Raw genomic sequence first — 17,850 nt, 5'->3', positions numbered from 1 at the left:
CACAGAAACCTGTTGTTGTTGCCGAGCAACACGGTCACTCATCGGTAGAACTTATAGTGTATTTACAACAGGAGTCTTATCTGGTGCCCGTCTCCAACGTGGAGGCCAGAGTCCAGCGATACCACGTGCACGCGTGTACGCTCACACAAACACACACACAGATTCACACAAAACCACATTATTTGTTTCCTGGACACAACAAAAAGGACGAGTCGAGGTGTTATTCATCTTCTGTGAAAGACCACTGGCACTTTCTTCATCTTGGCTGTGTAAAGAGCAGAATTTCACCCCTGAGAGACAAAAGATTCAATTTCCCTTCAGGGACGAATAAAGTAGATCTTGAAATGCTAATGTAGCAGCTTCAAGTGCTAATTAGCACTTGTGGGGGCACTCAGGACGTCTGTTCACACCACTGAGCCCCAAATCCCCCCACTTTCAAATACCAAAGCCCAGACTGACGTCTCCAATCAACCTCTCGGTGTGTGTGTGTGTGTGTGTGTGTGTGTGTGTGTGTGTGTGTGTGGGCGGGGGGGTCGTTGTTAAAGGCTTTTGGGATTCTTTGCACACGATGGATTTTGTCCTAATTTGTCTGTGTTGTTTAGAGGTGGATGGGTGGTTGTTATCAGCCCCCGTTACGGCACCAGGAGGTCGTGACCCCAAAGCTTTGCTGCTGGTGCTTGTTTTTTCCATATCAGCTAATTCAACACAAAACAACGATTAAAGCACTGATTGATTTTTGACAACTGACCTTAAAAATTTCTCTTTCTGTGTACATATAACACACACACACACAGATGCTATATAAATAAAGATTGATTGACGATGCGGTGTGTGTGTGTGTGTGTGTGTGTGTGTGTGTGTGGTGGGGGGGGGGTCTACCCAAAGTCCATCGCCCTGAGGAAACAAAGAGGCAGAAAAGTAGTGAGGGTCAGAATTCCCTCTTCAGGATGAAACAGATAAGATCCCTGCGTAGATCAGAAAGATGCCCCAACATGTGGCCCCAGACGTGTGGCCCCAGACGTGTGGCCCCAGACGTGTGGCCCCAGACGTGTGGCCCCAGACGTGTGGCCCCAGATGTGTGGCCCCAGACGTGTGGCCCCAGATGTGTGGCCCCAGACGTGTGGCCCCAGACGTGTGGCCCCAGACGTGTGGCCCCAGCTGTTGCTACAGCTGGAAGCTTCCAGGCAGGACGAGCCTCTGCACGGCACCACCGAGCTAAAATCAGGAATTCCTGCTTGGGGCCTTTCCAGGCACAGCAGAACAAGGACATGTTCTACATCAGGAGAGGGAATCTAGCAGGATCCGAGGTGTAGGTCACCAGGGTCCGAGAACAGTTGGAGAGGAAAAACATCCCTGGTCTCTGTCATCACTGGAATAATTGGGAATGTGCCCCTCAAGCTGCAGGAGTGAATCCAAACGACCCCAGGAAGCATCAGGATGTAGCAGATCACAGATCACAGATCACAGATCGCTGATCACAGATCACAGATCGCTGATCACAGATCACAGATCGCTGATCACAGATCGCTGATCGCTGACCCTTCAAATTCAAAGCCTCATAGAAAAAAGTATCTGCACGACTCTTCTAGATCCGTGGAGACGAACAACTGCACCACTGGGGCCCAACGGATCCTCAAATGTCCGTATCCGCTGGAAAAGAGCGAAGGGAAGGGAGACGCTACGTAGCTCCACTCCCATCGTGTGGTGAAGCCGTGACACAGCTGAGCAGAGAGAGTTGTCCTCTCTAAATCTAGGGTTAGCGTTAGCATACCTGAGCTGTGGGTCATATAGGTTATATATGGGCGTATGCTACACAGAAGGGACACGTCTGCTTTTTCTTTATAGTTATTTATATTATTTAATTCATATGTTGATATTCTTTTATTCGTGCTTCTTTTTCTGCTCTTTTGTTCTTATAATTTGCTGCTGGAATCACAAATTCCCCTGAGGGAGTCATCCCAAGGATTAACCGTATCCCCTCGTTAGCCTGGTGTGCAGCGAGCTAACTGCTTTGGTGCAACCGATGGTGCTGTTCATCCAGGATCATCAATATTTGCTCTGATGTGTCCAGTGATTGGACCCGTCTTTAGAACCCAACCCTGACTCGCTATATATAACAACTATATTGTATAGTTACTATATAGTAACCAATATAGTTACTATAGAGTTACTATATAGTAACCAATATAGTTACTATAGAGTTACTATCTAGTAACTCTATAGTAACTCTATAGTAACTCTATAGTAACTCTATTTACCCACTATTTACAATGATCCCTCACTATATCGCGGTTAATCTTTCACGGCTTCGCTGCTTCACGGATTTTTTTTGCGAGTCGTTCATTGCAGTTCTCAAATATAATCGAAGGTGGCATATCCGTTTATAAAAATCTTCTTGCTCAGAAAAGAAAGAGCGCCAACAACTACCCATAACAATGTTCTTCTCTCGGAGAAAGACTCCTGCGCCTTCAGTAGAAACAGACGCTACAGCGGAGCGGAGTCAGGACGAAGAGGCTCAGCTGGGACTGGAATACGCCCGTGACCATGTTTCCAACCTTGTATTACTAGATTAAAATTATTGTTTTAAACAAATTTTGGGCTTTAAAACAGGTTTTGATTTTTGGTTTCATTCTATAGTTCAGTATTGCGTTGTAAAATAATAATAAAAAATAAAGCTGACTACTTCACGGATTTCACTTTTCGCGTGTTATTTTTGGAACGCAACTCCCGCGATAAACGAGGGATCACTGTACATCTGTTATTTGCACTATTTACATCTGTTATTTGCACTATTTACATCTGTTATTTGCACTATTTACATCTGTTATTTGCACTATTTACATCTGTTATTTGCACTATTTACATCTGTTACTTGCACTGCTTTCCATACTTTGCACATCAGCACCATAGTTACAGCCTGTATATATATTTATCTTGGTTGCAAAGACTTTTATATACCCTTTGCATATCTGAACTCTGTAAATACAAACATATAGATTGATATCATAAACATATCATTGTGTGTATATATTGTACATACCCATCAGTTTTACTCGCTACTTAAGCACTTCTGGTTAGATGCTAACTGCATTTCGTTGCCTTGTACTTGTGACATGTGTAATGACAATAAAGTTGAATCTAATCTAATCTGATGGTGTTGTTGCATTTGTGTCGCAGTCTTATTTGGGAAAGATTTACAATCAAAAATTGTTGGAAAATGATGTGTTTCGCTTTCAAGACTCTCGAATGTTTGTAAAAACTGATGAAAATGCTTCTCTCTCAGTTCTGGTTTGTTCTGTAGAATTTAGTGACCTGAAGGAGCTTTAGGCTGGATGGGTTAGGGTCAGGGTCAGGGTCAGGGTTAGGGTCAGGGTTAGGGTCAGGGTTTAGAGGGTCAGGGTTAGGGTCAGGGTTAGAGGGTTAGAGGGTCAGGGTTAGGGTTAGGGTCAGGGTCAGGGTTAGAGGGTCAGGGTTAGAGGGTTAGGGTCAGGGTTAGAGGGTTAGAGGGTCAGGGTTAGAGGGTCAGGGTCAGGGTTAGAGGGTTAGAGGGTCAGGGTCAGGGTTAGAGGGTTAGAGGGTCAGGGTCAGGGTTAGAGGGTTAGAGGGTCAGGGTTAGGGTTAGGGTCAGGGTTAGGGTCAGGGTCAGGGTTAGAGGGTTAGAGGGTCAGGGTTAGGGTTAGGGTCAGGGTTAGAGGGTCAGGGTCAGGGTTAGAGGGTCAGGGTCAGGGTTAGAGGGTTAGGGTCAGGGTTAGAGGGTCAGGGTCAGGGTTAGGGTTAGAGGGTTAGGGTCAGGGTCAGGGTTAAGGTTAGTGGGTTAGGGTCAGGGTTAAGGTTAGTGGGTTAGGGTTAAGGTTAGGGTCAGGGTTAGGGTTAGTGGGTTAGGGTTAAGGTTAGGGTCAGGGTTAGGGTCAGGGTTAAGGTTAGAGGGTCAGGGTCAGGGTTAAGGTTAGTGGGTTAGGGTTAAGGTTAGGGTCAGGGTTAGGGTTAAGGTTAGAGGGTCAGGGTCAGGGTTAAGGTTAGTGGGTTAGGGTCAGGGTTAAGGTTAGTGGGTTAGGGTTAAGGGTCAGGGGGTTAGGGTCAGCCCCCGCTGCACTGTTGCCACCAGAGGGCAACAGCCTCTCGTCCACGTCTCTGCGCTCGTTTTCACCCTTTTATGGAACAAGCAGGACTTTTCTACTCAAAACGTATCGAGATTCAGCAAGACTGAGTCTAGTTAGTGATTCTGTGTGTGTGTGTGTGTGTGAGAGAGTGTGTGAGAGTGAGTGTGTGTGTGAGAGTGAGTGTGTGTGTGTGTGAGAGTGAGTGTGTGTGTGTGTGTGTGAGAGAGTGTGTGTGTGAGAGTGAGTGTGTGAGAGTGAGTGTGTGTGTGAGAGTGAGTGTGTGTGTGTGTGAGAGTGAGTGTGTGTGTGTGTGTGTGAGTGAGAGGGTGTTTCATGGGGTCTTCAGGAACTTGAATGTTCCAACCGGAGGCGAGTGAAAGGTTCACCTCAAAGTCACGCCCTCCTGAGTGTGGCACTCACGTGCACTCCACGGCTCACGTGCACTCCACGGCTCACGTGCACTCCACGGCTCGTGCATTGTTTGGTGTGGGAGTCAGACCAACATCCGCTTTAGAAAAGGTCATCACATTTATTTCCTTGATCACAGCTAACATAAATTATTTCTAACCGCTTTGATTCTGGTGTCCACTGTTCTCATGCGTGAGCGAAGCTGCTCTGGCCTCCGCGGACGTTTATTACAGCATGAAGCAAAGACACGTGCGCTCCGGTGGAGCACGGCTCGGCCCGTCCCTGGTCGCTGGAGCTTTCCTCGTCTTTCGGCACCAGAAATTGAAGAGTCTCTGAGTCCAATTTGTAAAACAGTCCCGGGTCTCTGTGCTGGTCCAAGCTGTGACGCCACGGCCGCCTCGGGGGGCAGCAGCGCCGCTAGCCGATCGTGATCCCGAAGCCACACTGGAACTTGTTCTTCCGGTGGTTGAGGAAAGCCCCCAGGGCCAGCGTGAGAGGGAGCGGGATCAGCTTCTTCTCCAGGGTCGCTCCGACCACCCAGTTACTGTCGACAGTTCCTGGTAAAAGGAAACAGAACTCATGGAACAAGGTGGACCTGGACCTGGACCTGGACCTGGACCTGGACCTGGACCTGGACCTGGACCTGGACCTGGACTAGCTCATGTGCACCCGGACAGCTGCAGCTCAGAACACACCAGGCCTTTGGGCCACATGTTCAGGACCCATCGCACCGGCGTCCACATGGGAGGCCGTGACCCGTTACGGTTGGCCACGCCCACTTCTGTCTGCTGCAGTGAACCATCGAACCTTCTAGTCGTGATGTTGCAGCTATGATTAGTGCTGGATCCCAGAGACCCAGTTATAGTGGGACCAGCCCAGGGAGCAAACGTCCCCTGTAGTGGTGTTAGCAGGTACCCCTCCAGGTCCCAGGGCCCCCTCCAGGGCCCCCTCCAGGTCCCAGGGCCCCCTCCAGGTCCCAGGGCCCCCCTCTAGGGCCCCCTTCAGGTCCCAGGGCCCCCTTCAGGTCCCAGGGCCCCCTCCAGGCCCCCCTCCAGGTCCCAGGTCCCCCTCCAGGTCCCCCTTCAGGTCCCAGGGCCCCCTCCAGGTCGCAGGGCCCCCTCCAGGCCCCCCTCCAGGTCCCAGGTCCCCCTCCAGGTCCCAGGGCCCCCCTCTAGGGCCCCCTCCAGGTCCCAGGTCCCCCTCCAGGGCCCATCCCCACCGCTGTGGCCTCCACCCACCCCCACGTTACTCTGAAGGTGAGCTGCTCCTACCTTTGAAGAGCAGGTTGGCCTTGGGCAGGTCCAGCTGGTAGCCAAAGGACGTGGTGGTGTCCTGCATCCTCGTGCTCGCTTCAAACTCTACACCGATCTGCAACTACAGGAGACCAACAGGTGTTTTCTCCAGCATCAGGGGAAACGGGTCCAGAAATACCGACTGTGGGCACCTGGTCGTTGGCTTTATGGTAGTAAGAAGCGTGAGCACCGGCTCCTCCTACGGTCACCGTGGCAACGTAGTTATCACCTGCAAACAGACGCTATCAAAGACCTGCGAGCACACACACGGTGACCTGGGGCAGAACAGGGGCAGAACAGGGGCAGAACAGGGGCAGAACAGGGGCAGAACAGGGGCAGAACAAGGGCAGAACAGAGGCAGAACAGGGCAGAACAAGGGCAGAACAGGGGCAGAACAGGGGCAGAACAGGGGCAGAACAGGGGCAGAACAGGGCAGAACAAGGGCAGAACAGGGGCAGAACAGGGGCAGAACAGGGGCAGAACAGGGGCAGAACAAGGGCAGAACAAGGGCAGAACAAGGGCAGAACAGGGGCAGAACAGGGGCAGAACAGGGGCAGAACAGGGTTAGGGCGGGTCAGGTCAGGGTCAGGGCGGGTCAGTCAGGTCAGGTCAGGTCAGGGTCAGGTCAGGGTCAGTCAGGTCAGGTCAGGTCAGGTCAGGTCAGGGTCAGGGTCAGAACAGGGTCAGGTCAGGGTCAGTCAGGGTCACTTGGGTGATGCTGAGCTGCACTCTGGGCCGCTTCCAATGACCACCCAGAGCATCCTGTCATGGGCTCTACCAGCTAACAGCATTTCTGAAGCCTCACACTGATCGTCACAATCACCGTTATCTTGATGTCAGCGGCTCGTTAATGCTCGTTAATGTGCTTTTACCAGTGTATCTGCCCAAAAATGAGGTGACGGTTCCTTCTTCTCCTGGTCTCCTGTGGTACACCAGCTCCCCCCCCAGCGCCAGTGCTGGGGTAACAGACTGGAGATAGTGGCTCACCAAAATCCCTGAACACAGTATTTTAGTCCACGTTAGCGAAGCAGAATCCTTAATCGCTCCTAACGGAGCCGCAACGCCGACGTCATCACAACAGGAAATACCAGATCCGACGACCACGTCTGGATTTCCCAGCGTCACGGCGGTGGTGAAGTCCTCGCCGCGGTACTCAAAGTCGCACTGCCAGTTCACGAACTTGTGCTGCTGAGTCTGCAACACACGTAAATAACGAGAAGAGTCCCGGCCTCCGACAGCGGCGGCGCCGTTGGACGCCGGCTGCCTGCTAACGTACCTGAATGGCGATTTTGGAACGCACTGCCGTTGTTAGCTGGTGGATAATTTGGGCGTTTAGACTGCCAGTGTTGTCCATATCTCCAACCATCACTGGGAATGACTGAGTGAAGAGGAAAGTGTGTGATGTCAGGTGGGCAGCGCCCCCTTCTGAGCCGCACTCATCATTACATCAGATCATTAATGCTGCTACTAATTAAAACCAACGCAGTAGTGGATCCTTGGCTCTCCTTCTTTGGAGTTAAAGGAACAAAAAGGACAAAAACATTTTAGTAGCGTGATTTGAACTGGGTACCTCAGCCGGTCCAGTCTGTTTGCTGCCGACGTACGTGGAACCAAAGCGGTACCCAGATTCCCCGAGGGTGCTGAGGGTAACAGTATGGCTGACCTGGAAGTGGTTACTCAGGCCCTTGTTGACCACCAGCCGCACCCCTTCCATCTGCAAAGGGAACACCTCTGGAACAGAGACCAAAGGTGAGTCAATGCCCGTTCCAGAGAGAAAAGGACCTGGAAACATGGTCGGCGAGGATTCAGACTCTAACCTTTACATTTGCGGTGGCACTCTTCATACGAGCCAGGATTAGGGAGAGAAGAATCTGAGCCTGGAGTTTCAGAACTAGATGCCTGGAGGACGGAAGACACTGGGGGCACAGTGAACCCTGGAGGGACTGACACCAATCCTGGGACCCCTTGGCCCCCTGCAGCTGGGGCAGGACTGGGAGAGGCGGCCGCCAAAACACTGCCCATGTTCTCTGACTGCAACACATCATTAAAGAAAGACATGAGGGCTTGGATTTAAACATCATGCATCCCTCCTGCAGCATGATGACGCTTAAAAGTCGTTTCAGTTTGTAACGATGCCACTTAGACATGCACACAATTTTATGAGGGGGGGGGGGGGGGAAGACTTACTAAAGATAAAAGGTAACGGACACCTGCATTTAAGATGGGTTAGCTTACCTGCTAAACTCTGCTAGCTGTCCTGCTGCCCTTCTAGCAGTAGCAGGACGACTTTAACTAAGGCCCAAATGACCGACATTCTCCACATTTACAACACGTTACAAAACCACTATTAGCATGTCAAACATTAAGAATCATGTCATGTTTGGTACATACGGATAAAACATCAGCGTGCACATTCAGCGCCGTAAGGATCAAATCTGATAAGCTAACATAAGCTAGCAGGGTTTGTGGTTTAGCCGAGTGGTTTTAGCTAGGCTTCCATGTGGAGCCGACCACGAGATGTGCCCTCACTCGCGTTCAAACCGCAAAAGGCAGAGCTACGACGGCCATAGTGGACGCCACCGAGCACTACCGGGCGGTGGTGCGGCGAGGATCCCGGTTTATGCACTTACGGTGACGGCCTGTGTCCAGGTGTAGTTAAATACCGGTAAAGTTCAAGACACCGTGCGAGACCGGATCGTTGACGCGTCTAGAGACGACTCCGCTGATTGGCCAAGGAGTTTGTTACGTCCGTCGTCATTGGCTCAAATGACAGCTGGGACGGCCCACTCGATGACGCAAGGCCCTACGTCATCGAGCGTTATCCTGATTCTCCGTGAGGACTGAATGACATTCCAAGGGTAATTAGAGTCGCTCCTAAATCATTTAAAATAAATGTCCCACAACGATAGCTCGCGCTCTTTATGGTGTGCCACATGCACTCTCATGTCTTAATAGCCAACAAGGCAGATAACCATGAAAATGTTTGTTTCTGCCAACATTTATTGGATTGGTTTGCACCTTTAAATCCATCCCATGTGTTCTTCATTTCGTTACAGGTGACAGGCTGATACAGGTGACAGGCTGATACAGGTGCAACACCAACAATCATCTCAGACGGAGCAGCTGAGCCAGGCTGAAGGTTTTGGTTCTGTATCCTTTAGAAGCTTCATCTCTGAGCTGCAACTGGAAACACATTAGAATCCTGAGCTTTATGGGTTAAAAACGTGTCTAAAGTTACGGAGCACAACCAAAAACAGCTCACAGTCAGAGTCTGACTGGAGGAAGCCTCTCGCACCTGTGGAAAATCCACATTTACAGACAAAAGAATGAAGACAGAAACTTCTGTGGCATCAAATTTGGGTTGAAAGACCAAAGTGGTGATTGAAAGGTTGGCTAGAGATCGTCAGGAGTGTGCACGGTCAGGAGTGTGCACGGTCAGGAGTGTGCACGGTCAGGAGTGTGCACGGTCAGGAGTGTGCACGGTCCACTCCTGGAGTCGCTGTAGGATCACCCCTCCGGCCTGACGCCTGGACCAGCGGCTCATGAGTTCTGTAACCGGGCCTGGGGCCCGTTAACCCACCAGAGAGACACACCTGGAGCACGAGAGGACACCTGATGTGGCCAAACTGGGACCTGGGACGGATCAACGTGCTCTTGTGAGCAGCGCTCATTGAAACTGTGCACGTGAGCGTGCACACCCTAACGCCACGCTCTTTTCTTCAGAACTCTGAAAACAGGGTCCATCTAAGGGAACATCTGCAGAGATGCTGCTCACTGGGAAGCATCGTGTTGAGGCCGTGCACGTGATGCACGAGGCGTTGGGTTTTAAAGGCAGCAGGCATGAGCGTCACCATAGCGACGCCCGGCGTAGCAACCGCCACAGCAACCGTCAACAGCAGCACCTCAGAACCTGGAAATGCACAGACATCCGTCAGTTGTCTTATGTGGCTGTTTCCTATGACGTCATCTCTCAAGCTTGTGCCCCCAGAGGTGGCCGTGACCCCCCCCCCCCCTCCCTCCCGAGGTACTGACTAGCTGAAGGCTAATCTGGTCACCTGGAGAGCCACAATATCAATAATAATAACAATAATAATGTATAATAAGCTGCCCGTGCTTTTATGACTCCTCCGTAGGGACCGCCCACTGCCTTTTAACTGACCAATCACAATCGCCGATCTGCCCGCTAACAGAATTACAAAAAACAGTCCAGATCTTGATTTATTCGATAAGTTTAATGTAAAAAAATAAAGGTGATAATGCAGCAGATACAGAACAAAAGCCAAAGAATAGCGAACAACAAGCACGTTTGAACATCCAAAGCTAAAATGACAAATGTGCAAATTAAGCTGGAAAAATCAAATCTTCAAGCCTTAGAGTAACCAAAAACATTCACATGTGGAGCCATTTTAGGCATTTATCCTCTCTTTTTCCCTTCATGTAATTTTATTCTAAACTTCTAACAAGGTTGTTATACCCGTAATACCTGACATTAAGTTCTGTAGCCATGAGTTAACCCAAAAATGTCATGTCAATGAAATTCTCCAGCCCGTAGTGCATGCAGCAGTCCAGCTGCGACCAACACGCCTCAACAGCAACATCTTCTTCTGCCCTTCCAGCATCTACAGCTGTAAAGGAATTCTTCAGTTCCTTCGATGTCCAGGACAGCACAAAGGGAAGCTTCATTCTTTGACTGTCCACCTGTTCCCTTTGACGACAGCGTCTCTGGAGGACCATTGGGAAGGTAGTAGCAACATGCAATAAAGAATAGTTTCTGCTAGAAATATGGAAATACAAGAGTGGATGAAGTCCTTGTAGAGGGGGAGGCTCTGTGACGGGAACTGTGAGGTGTCGTCGAGGGTGAACATCCACGACTGGGAGTGGGAGAGGGCGATCCTGGAGGAAAATGGAAAATTAAAATGCTGCAAGAACATAAATGAAGATGATTTTAGGGTGGAGGTTGAGTCCCAAACATTTACCTATTTCTGTTAAACTGCCGCCTCCGACAGCCACACAGTGATCTGGAGCCTTCATGTGGTGGAACGTTCTTCCCCGTAACACATCCGCAATCTTAAAATAGGAGTCATATATACAAACATCGTATAATATACATATGCAGACATAGAGAGACACATGTATACCTGCTAAATATCAAGAGGACGTTCACCTATAGGTCACAGTTGCTTCAGGCACACAGGACAGCAACAGATCTCATTTTGATTGAAAATATGAAAGATATGAAAGATGGAAGTCCATCCATCTTAATCTTAAAGGGAGTAAAATACCCTGCAATGTCCATATATCACCTCTAGAGGGAGTTAAAGACCCTGCAATGTGCAGATATCACCTCTAGAGGGAGTTAAAGACCCTGCAATGTGCAGATATCACCTCTAAAGGGAGTAAAAGACCCTGCAATGTCCATATATCACCTCTAGAGGGAGTTAAAGACCCTGCAATGTGCAGATATCACCTCTAGAGGGAGTTAAAGACCCTGCAATGTGCAGATATCACCTCTAGAGGGAGTTAAAGACCCTGCAATGTGCAGATATCACCTCTAGAGGGAGTTAAAGACCCTGCAATGTGCAGATATCACCTCTAGAGGGAGTAAAGGACCCTGCAATGTCCATATATCACCTCTAGAGGGAGTTAAAGACCCTGCAATGTGCAGATATCACCTCTAGAGGGAGTTAAAGACCCTGCAATGTGCAGATATCACCTCTAGAGGGAGTTAAAGACCCTGCAATGTGCAGATATCACCTCTAGAGGGAGTTAAAGACCCTGCAATGTGCAGATATCACCTCTAAAGGGAGTAAAAGACCCTGCAATGTCCATATATCACCTCTAGAGGGAGTTAAAGACCCTGCAATGTGCAGATATCACCTCTAAAGGGAGTAAAAGACCCTGCAATGTGCAGATATCACCTCTAGAGGGAGTAAAAGACCCTGCAATGTCCAGATATCACCTCTAAAGGGAGTAAAAGACCCTGCAATGTCCAGATATCACCTCTAAAGGGAGTTAAAGATGCACCCCCGTCCGTAACCTCCGGTGGGCGAAAACAAATTTGATTACTTTCGTCTTGACAATTCTGAAGGTGTCCTTTTTAATCAGTCAAAACTGAACAATAACAAGAAATTTAGTAACATTTCTATTCTTTTTTTTGTTTCCTTGACTATATCTGAAGCACCATGCACAAATGTAGAGCAGCAGAACTTCAGATTGTGTTCGTGAACGTTAAATGACTTAAATATGTCAGTTGTCAATCACCTTCTTGTTCTTGGTCACCATCACAGGGGTGTCGTTGTGGTAATTCTTGAGGCTGCTGTCAGCTCCACTCTTCAGGAGCAGCCTCACCATGTCAACCTGGTCCCTTCCACAGGCGCTGTGGAGCGCTGTGTTCCCACTGTAGGACTGGCCGTTAACGTCACAGCCGCTCTGCCACAGACGAGTTACACAGATGATGTGATTCAGACAGAAAAGGTCTGAATATGAAACCGAGCGGAGTCACAAGTTTCCCCTCAATGTCCACACGTTACCTCGATGAGGAAGCGAACCATCTCTGCATTACTGCTCTCTACCGCGTGCATGAGAGGATTTAGGCCACTTTTGATGTCCTGAGTAGGAGAACGTGCACGTGGGGTCAGTTTTGAAGCCACAGTGACGGTAAATGTAAAACATCTCATGTGATGGTGTGAAAGCTGCTGTCAGTGCAGCAGAAGGACTCACCATCACATTGATATCAGCACCTGCATCCAGCAGCATTTTGGCCAAGTGTTTGTGTCCACGTTGGACAGCCAGATGAAGGGGGCTCAACCCTGCAAATGGTGAGACGGGAGATGCGTCAGAAGATGGACGGATGATCAGAAAAGGTCACAAATGTAGAACGGGGCTCTAAACTACGAGGCTGCGGAGAAACAGAAGAGAAAGAATCCACCCTGCTGGATTTCCCCCCCATCTTGTCTGAACATGAGCTCTGGGAACAGTTAAAACATCAATACTTTCACTTTAATGAGCCGAGGACGCTTCAATCTGCATCCAGCCAAACGGTGCTGAAAGCAGCAAAGCTTCACCATATTTATGTTGCTCAAGAACAACTGATATCAAATCTGATTCTGTGAAAGGAGCGTGAAGAGAGATGAAAGAGTAATGAAAGAGAGATGATAGAGTAATGAAAGAGAGATGAAAGAGAGATGAATGAGAGATGAAAGAGAAAGGAAAGAGTGATGAAAGAGTGATGAAAGAGTGATGAAAGAGTGATGAAAGAGAGATGAAAGAGAGATGAAAGAGTGATAAAAGAGAGATGAAAGACTAATGAAAGAGAGATAAAAGAAGGAGGAAAGAGAGATGAAAGTGATGAAAGAGAGATGAAAGAGGGAGGAAAGAGAGATGAAAGAAGGAGGAAAGAGAGATGAAAGAGAGATGAAAGAAGGAGGAAAGAGAGATGAAAGTGATGAAAGAGATGAAAGAGGGAGGAAAGAGATGAAAGTGATGAAAGAGAGATGAAAGAGTGATGAAAGTGAGATGAAAGTGAGATGAAAGAGGGAGGAAAGAGAGATGAAAGTGATGAAAGAGAGATGAAAGAGGGAGGAAAGAGAGATGAAAGTGATGAAAGAGAGATGAAAGAGTGATGAAAGTGAGATGAAAGTGAGATGAAAGAAGGAGGAAAGAGAGATGAAAGTGATGAAAGAGAGATGAAAGTGATGAAAGAGAGATGAAAGAGGGGGGGAAGAGAGATGAAAGAGTGATGAAAGAGTGATGAAAGAGTGATGAAAGTGAGATGAAAGAGAGATGAAAGAGTAATGAAAGAGTGATGAAAGAGATGAAAGAGAGAAGAAAGTGATGTTAGTCAGGGTCCCGACCAAAAAGGGGGAGAACTTACCGCCGTAGTTCCTGATTTCCAGACACGTGGACGCTGCTCCGGCCGACAGCACCACTGACAGACATTCCTGCTGGTTGTGTTCACAGCAGAGGTGCACAGATGTTTGGCCGTTGCGGTCCAGGGCAGCAGGGTCGGCGCCTTCTCTCAACAAAGCCTCCACCATGTTGGCCTGATGGGTGATCACGGCCAGATGAAGAGGGGTCTGGGGGGAGGGGGGGGGGGGGGACGCACAAATAAGTGAGTTCATGGTGAAAGCAAGAAGTCTGCTCACTATCTCGTAAAACAGCTGCCACGTTCCATCTCGTGACAAATAACGGGAATGCAAAGAGTCCTGAACATGCCCAGAGTGGCCCTAAGGTGAGGATACAGACAGTAGCAGCAGCCGCTAACGTATGAAACATTTCATTTCAAACTGAAGTAGGATAAGTTAAATGATACAGACAGTAGCAGCAGCCGCTAACGTATGAAACATTTCATTTCAAACTGAAGTAGGATAAGTTAAATGATACAGACAGTAGCAGCAGCCGCTAACGTATGAAACCAACGGGATTAGCAGAGGGAAACCTGACTGGTCTCTGGATGGGGGGTGTTCTCCACCTTTGCACCACGTCACAGAACAAACAGCAACAACACAAGTGTGAAACATCTGAAATGTGTCCTGCGAGTCTCAGAGGGGGAAAAGGAAATAGAGATGGACACGGAAAAGCTTGGATAAGTGGGAAAGCACACAAACTGCAGCTCAACGTGACCAAGACGAAGGAGATGGTGGTGGATTTCAGAAAAAGCAAGTCCCCACCCTCCCCAGTCTGCATCAGTGGGAAGGACGTGGAAATAGTCCCATCTTACAGGTTCCTGGGTGTTCAGCTGGACAATAAACTGGAGTGGTCCACAAACACCGATGCTGTCTACAAGAAGGCCATGAGCAGACTCTAGTTCCTCAGGAGACTCAGGTCCTTCAGTGTTTGCAGCAGGATGCTCCACATGTTCTACCAGTCTGTCATGGCTAGCACCATCTTCTTTGCTGTAGTGTGCTGGGGTGCAGGCATTAAAGCAAAGGATGCCAACAGACTCAACAAACTCATCAAAAAGGCAGGGTCTGTTGTTGGCTGTAGACTTGATAACTTGGACGAGGTGGTGAGGGACAGGATGGTGTTGAAACTGCGGACAATCATGGACAGTCCCTCCCCCCCCCCTCCATAACACAGTGGACAAACTGAGGAGCAGCTTCAGCAACAGACTCCTGCAGCCTCGCTGCTCTAAGGAACGCTACAGGAAGTCATTCCTGCCGTCCGCCATTAAACTGTACAATTCACTCAAACCAACTCAACAATAATTGTGTAATGTTTATGTTGTAATTCTATTTCTAATTTATTCTATATTTATGTATATATGCTTATAATATGTATATATTATATTATGTATATATTATATATATGCTTATAATATATGCTGTATATATGCTTATAACATTCTAATCTATCTGTATTTATTTTTTTCTGTCTCTTTACTCTGCATTCGCTGCTACTATAATTCAATTTCCCCACGGGGATGAATAAAGTCCATCTTAATCTTAATCTTAATCTTAAATAAAAGAACTTGTGCAATCGAGGACATCCCTCTGGCTGAGGTCAGCCTGTGTCATCACATGGATCTTTTCTGTCAGGTTTGTTGGCCAGGGTTAGTGTTAGTGTTTAAAGGGTTAGTGTTAGTGTTTAAAGGGTTAGTGTTAGTGTTTAAAGGGTTAGGGTTAGTGTTTAAAGGGTTAGGGTTAGTGTTTAAAGGGTTAGTGTTAGTGTTTAAAGGGTTAGTGTTTAAAGGGTTAGTGTTAGTGTTTAAAGGGTTAGGGTTAGTGTTTAAAGGGTTAGTGTTAGTGTTTAAAGGGTTAGGGTTAGTGTTTAAAGGGTTAGTGTTAGTGTTTAAAGGGTTAGTGTTTAAAGGGTTAGTGTTAGTGTTTAAAGGGTTAGGGTTAGTGTTTAAAGGGTTAGTGTTAGTGTTTAAAGGGTTAGGGTTAGTGTTTAAAGGGTTAGTGTTAGTGTTTAAAGGGTTAGTGTTTAAAGGGTTAGTGTTTAAAGGGTTAGTGTTAGTGTTTAAAGGGTTAGGGTTAGTGTTTAAAGGGTTAGTGTTAAAGGGTTAGTGTTAGTGTTTAAAGGGTTAGTGTTTAAAGGGTTAGTGTTAGTGTTTAAAGGGTTAGGGTTAGTGTTTAAAGGGTTAGTGTTAGTGTTTAAAGGGTTAGGGTTAGTGTTTAAAGGGTTAGTGTTAGTGTTTAAAGGGTTAGTGTTAGTGTTTAAAGGGTTAGTGTTTAAAGGGTTAGTGTTTAAAGGGTTAGTGTTAGTGTTTAAAGGGTTAGGGTTAGTGTTTAAAGGGTTAGTGTTTAAAGGGTTAGTGTTAGTGTTTAAAGGGTTAGGGTTAGTGTTTAAAGGGTTAGTGTTAGTGTTTAAAGGGTTAGGGTTAGTGTTTAAAGGGTTAGGGTTAGTGTTTAAAGGGTTAGTGTTAGTGTTTAAAGGGTTAGTGTTTAAAGGGTTAGGGTTAGTGTTTAAAGGGTTAGGGTTAGTGTTTAAAGGGTTAGTGGTAGTGTTTAAAGGGTTAGTGTTAGTGTTTAAAGGGTTAGTGTTAGTGTTTAAAGGGTTAGGGTTAGTGTTTAAAGGGTTAGTGTTAGTGTTTAAAGGGTTAGTGTTAGTGTTTAAAGGGTTAGTGTTTAAAGGGTTAGTGTTTAAAGGGTTAGTGTTAGTGTTTAAAGGGTTAGTGTTAGTGTTTAAAGGGTTAGTGTTTAAAGGGTTAGTGTTTAAAGGGTTAGTGTTTAAAGGGTTAGTGTTAGTGTTTAAAGGGTTAGGGTTAGTGTTTAAAGGGTTAGTGTTTAAAGGGTTAGTGTTAGTGTTTAAGGGTTAGTTTAGTGTTAAGGGTTAGTGTTTAAAGGGTTAGTGTTAGTGTTAAAGGGTTAGGGTTAGTGTTTAAAGGGTTAGGGTAGTGTTAAAGGTTAGTGTTAGTGTTTAAAGGGTTAGTGTTAGTGTTTAAGAGGGTAGTGTTAGTGTTTAAAGGGTTAAGTGTTTAAAGGGTTAGTGTTAGTGTTAAAGGGTTAGGGTTAGTGTTTAAAGGGTTAGTGTTAGTGTTTTAAAGGGTTTAGGGTTAGTGTTTAAAGGGTTAGTGTTAGTGTTTAAAGGGTTAGGTTAGTGTTTAAAGTGTTAGTGTTAGTGTTTAAAGGGTTAGTGTTAGTGTTTAAAGGGTTAGTGTTAGTGTTTAAAGGGTTAGTGTTTAAAGGGTTAGTGTTTAAAGGGTTAGTGTTAGTGTTTAAAGGGTTAGTGTTAGTGTTTAAAGGGTTAGTGTTAGTGTTTAAAGGGTTAGTGTTTAAAGGCTTAGTGTTAGTGTTTAAAGGGTTAGTGTTAGTGTTTAAAGGGTTAGGGTTAGTGTTTAAAGGGTTAGTGTTAGTGTTTAAAGGGTTAGTGTTTAAAGGGTTAGGGTTAGTGTTAGTGTTTTAAAGGGTTAGTGTTAGTGTTTAAAGGGTTAGTGTTAGTGTTTAAAGGGTTAGTGTTTAAAGAGACAAAGCAATAATATGCCAAGAGGAAATCTGGAGTTTTTACCTTCTGATAAAGTTGCACAACAAACACGATAATCAGGAACAGATACCTGATCCAAGTTTCACTTTTATTCTTTTACTTTCTGTGTAAGGGAGAGAGAGACAGTGTGTGTGTGTGTGTGTGTGTGTGTGTGTGTGTGTGTGTGTGTGTGTGTGTGTGTGTGTGTGTGTGTGTGTGTGTGTTAGGGTTCGTAAAATCAACATGTAACCTATCACTGGGTGGACATCTGTACAATTCCTAAAGTGTCCTGAAAGTCTTTTTTCATTTTTCTTGAATCCTGTTACTCACTCACACACACACACACACACACACACACACACACACACACACACACACACCACATTACTTACAATAAATAATCCAAACTTGGCAGTCATTGTTTAGCCTTTTCACTCCTTTGTTTGATTCATTCCCAGAAAATACCCACCCCCACCATGAGCAGTAAAAATAGCCAAAGATAAGAGGAGTAATGGAGGGAGGAGTGGAGGGAGGAATGGAGGGAGGAGTGGAGGGAGGAGGAGGAGTGGAGGGAGGAATGGAGGGAGGAGTGGGAGGGGAATGGAGTAGTGAGGGAGGAATGGAGAGGGAGAGTGGAGGAATGGAAG

The 17,850-nt window shown here is 47.0% G+C and overlaps 2 protein-coding genes across 7 annotated transcripts; both read right to left on the bottom strand.

Moving 5' to 3' along the window:
* Positions 1-4,609: 4,609 nt before the first annotated feature.
* On the bottom strand, positions 4,610-8,537 carry LOC101075999 (mitochondrial import receptor subunit TOM40 homolog). Of its 4 annotated transcripts, none has more exons than XM_029839332.1 (9): positions 8,431-8,537; positions 7,618-7,831; positions 7,371-7,531; positions 7,077-7,178; positions 6,889-6,994; positions 6,673-6,795; positions 5,953-6,029; positions 5,780-5,882; positions 4,926-5,065 (listed from the first exon to the last, which is right to left on the bottom strand). In XM_029839332.1, the coding sequence occupies exons 2-9, from the start codon at positions 7,820-7,822 to the stop codon at positions 4,926-4,928; spliced, it is 1,017 nt and encodes a 338-aa protein (XP_029695192.1). In that variant the 5' UTR covers positions 7,823-7,831; positions 8,431-8,537. The 4 variants fall into 4 exon arrangements, with proteins under 4 accessions (XP_029695195.1, XP_029695192.1, XP_029695193.1 ...); XM_029839333.1 differs by lacking the exon at positions 8,431-8,537 and adding an exon at positions 8,192-8,413; XM_029839334.1 differs by lacking the exon at positions 8,431-8,537 and adding an exon at positions 8,036-8,146.
* A 1,476-nt stretch (positions 8,538-10,013) lies between these two features.
* On the bottom strand, positions 10,014-17,661 carry LOC101076229 (BCL3 transcription coactivator). Of its 3 annotated transcripts, none has more exons than XM_029839336.1 (7): positions 17,596-17,661; positions 13,674-13,875; positions 12,521-12,609; positions 12,331-12,408; positions 12,062-12,229; positions 10,777-10,867; positions 10,014-10,693 (listed from the first exon to the last, which is right to left on the bottom strand). In XM_029839336.1, exons 1-7 carry the CDS (start codon positions 17,620-17,622, stop codon positions 10,575-10,577), a joined length of 774 nt encoding a protein of 257 aa, XP_029695196.1. In that variant the 5' UTR covers positions 17,623-17,661; the 3' UTR covers positions 10,014-10,574. The 3 variants fall into 3 exon arrangements, with proteins under 3 accessions (XP_029695196.1, XP_029695197.1, XP_011616247.2); XM_029839337.1 differs by lacking the exon at positions 17,596-17,661 and adding an exon at positions 14,238-14,404; XM_011617945.2 differs by lacking the exon at positions 17,596-17,661 and having other exon boundaries at positions 13,674-14,406.
* Between the last annotated feature and the right edge of the window lie 189 nt (positions 17,662-17,850).

The sequence above is a fragment of the Takifugu rubripes genome, chromosome 7 (genome assembly GCF_901000725.2).
Source record: "Takifugu rubripes chromosome 7, fTakRub1.2, whole genome shotgun sequence".
Classification (NCBI taxonomy): Eukaryota; Metazoa; Chordata; class Actinopteri; order Tetraodontiformes; family Tetraodontidae; genus Takifugu; species Takifugu rubripes.
Note: the sequence above shows the minus strand (reverse complement) of the source record. Positions and strands in the feature narration are given on the sequence as shown.

Excerpts from the sequence above, each read along its gene's own strand:
- LOC101076229 (XM_011617945.2), bottom strand. The coding sequence starts at position 13,920 with ATGAACTCACTTATTTGTGCGTCCCCCCCCCCCCCCTCCCCCCAGACC. Across the intron at positions 12,610-13,673 it reads GGAAATCAGGAACTACGGCG|GGTTGAGCCCCCTTCATCTG; the intron begins GTAAGTTCTCCC and ends CACCATTTGCAG. Across the intron at positions 10,868-12,061 it reads TGGTGACCAAGAACAAGAAG|ATTGCGGATGTGTTACGGGG; the intron begins GTGATTGACAAC and ends TCCTATTTTAAG.
- LOC101075999 (XM_029839332.1), bottom strand. The coding sequence starts at position 7,822 with ATGGGCAGTGTTTTGGCGGCCGCCTCTCCCAGTCCTGCCCCAGCTGCA. Across the intron at positions 6,796-6,888 it reads AGACGTGGTCGTCGGATCTG|GGATTTTGGTGAGCCACTAT; the intron begins GTATTTCCTGTT and ends TACTGTGTTCAG. Across the intron at positions 5,066-5,779 it reads GGCCAACCTGCTCTTCAAAG|GAACTGTCGACAGTAACTGG; the intron begins GTAGGAGCAGCT and ends TCCTTTTACCAG.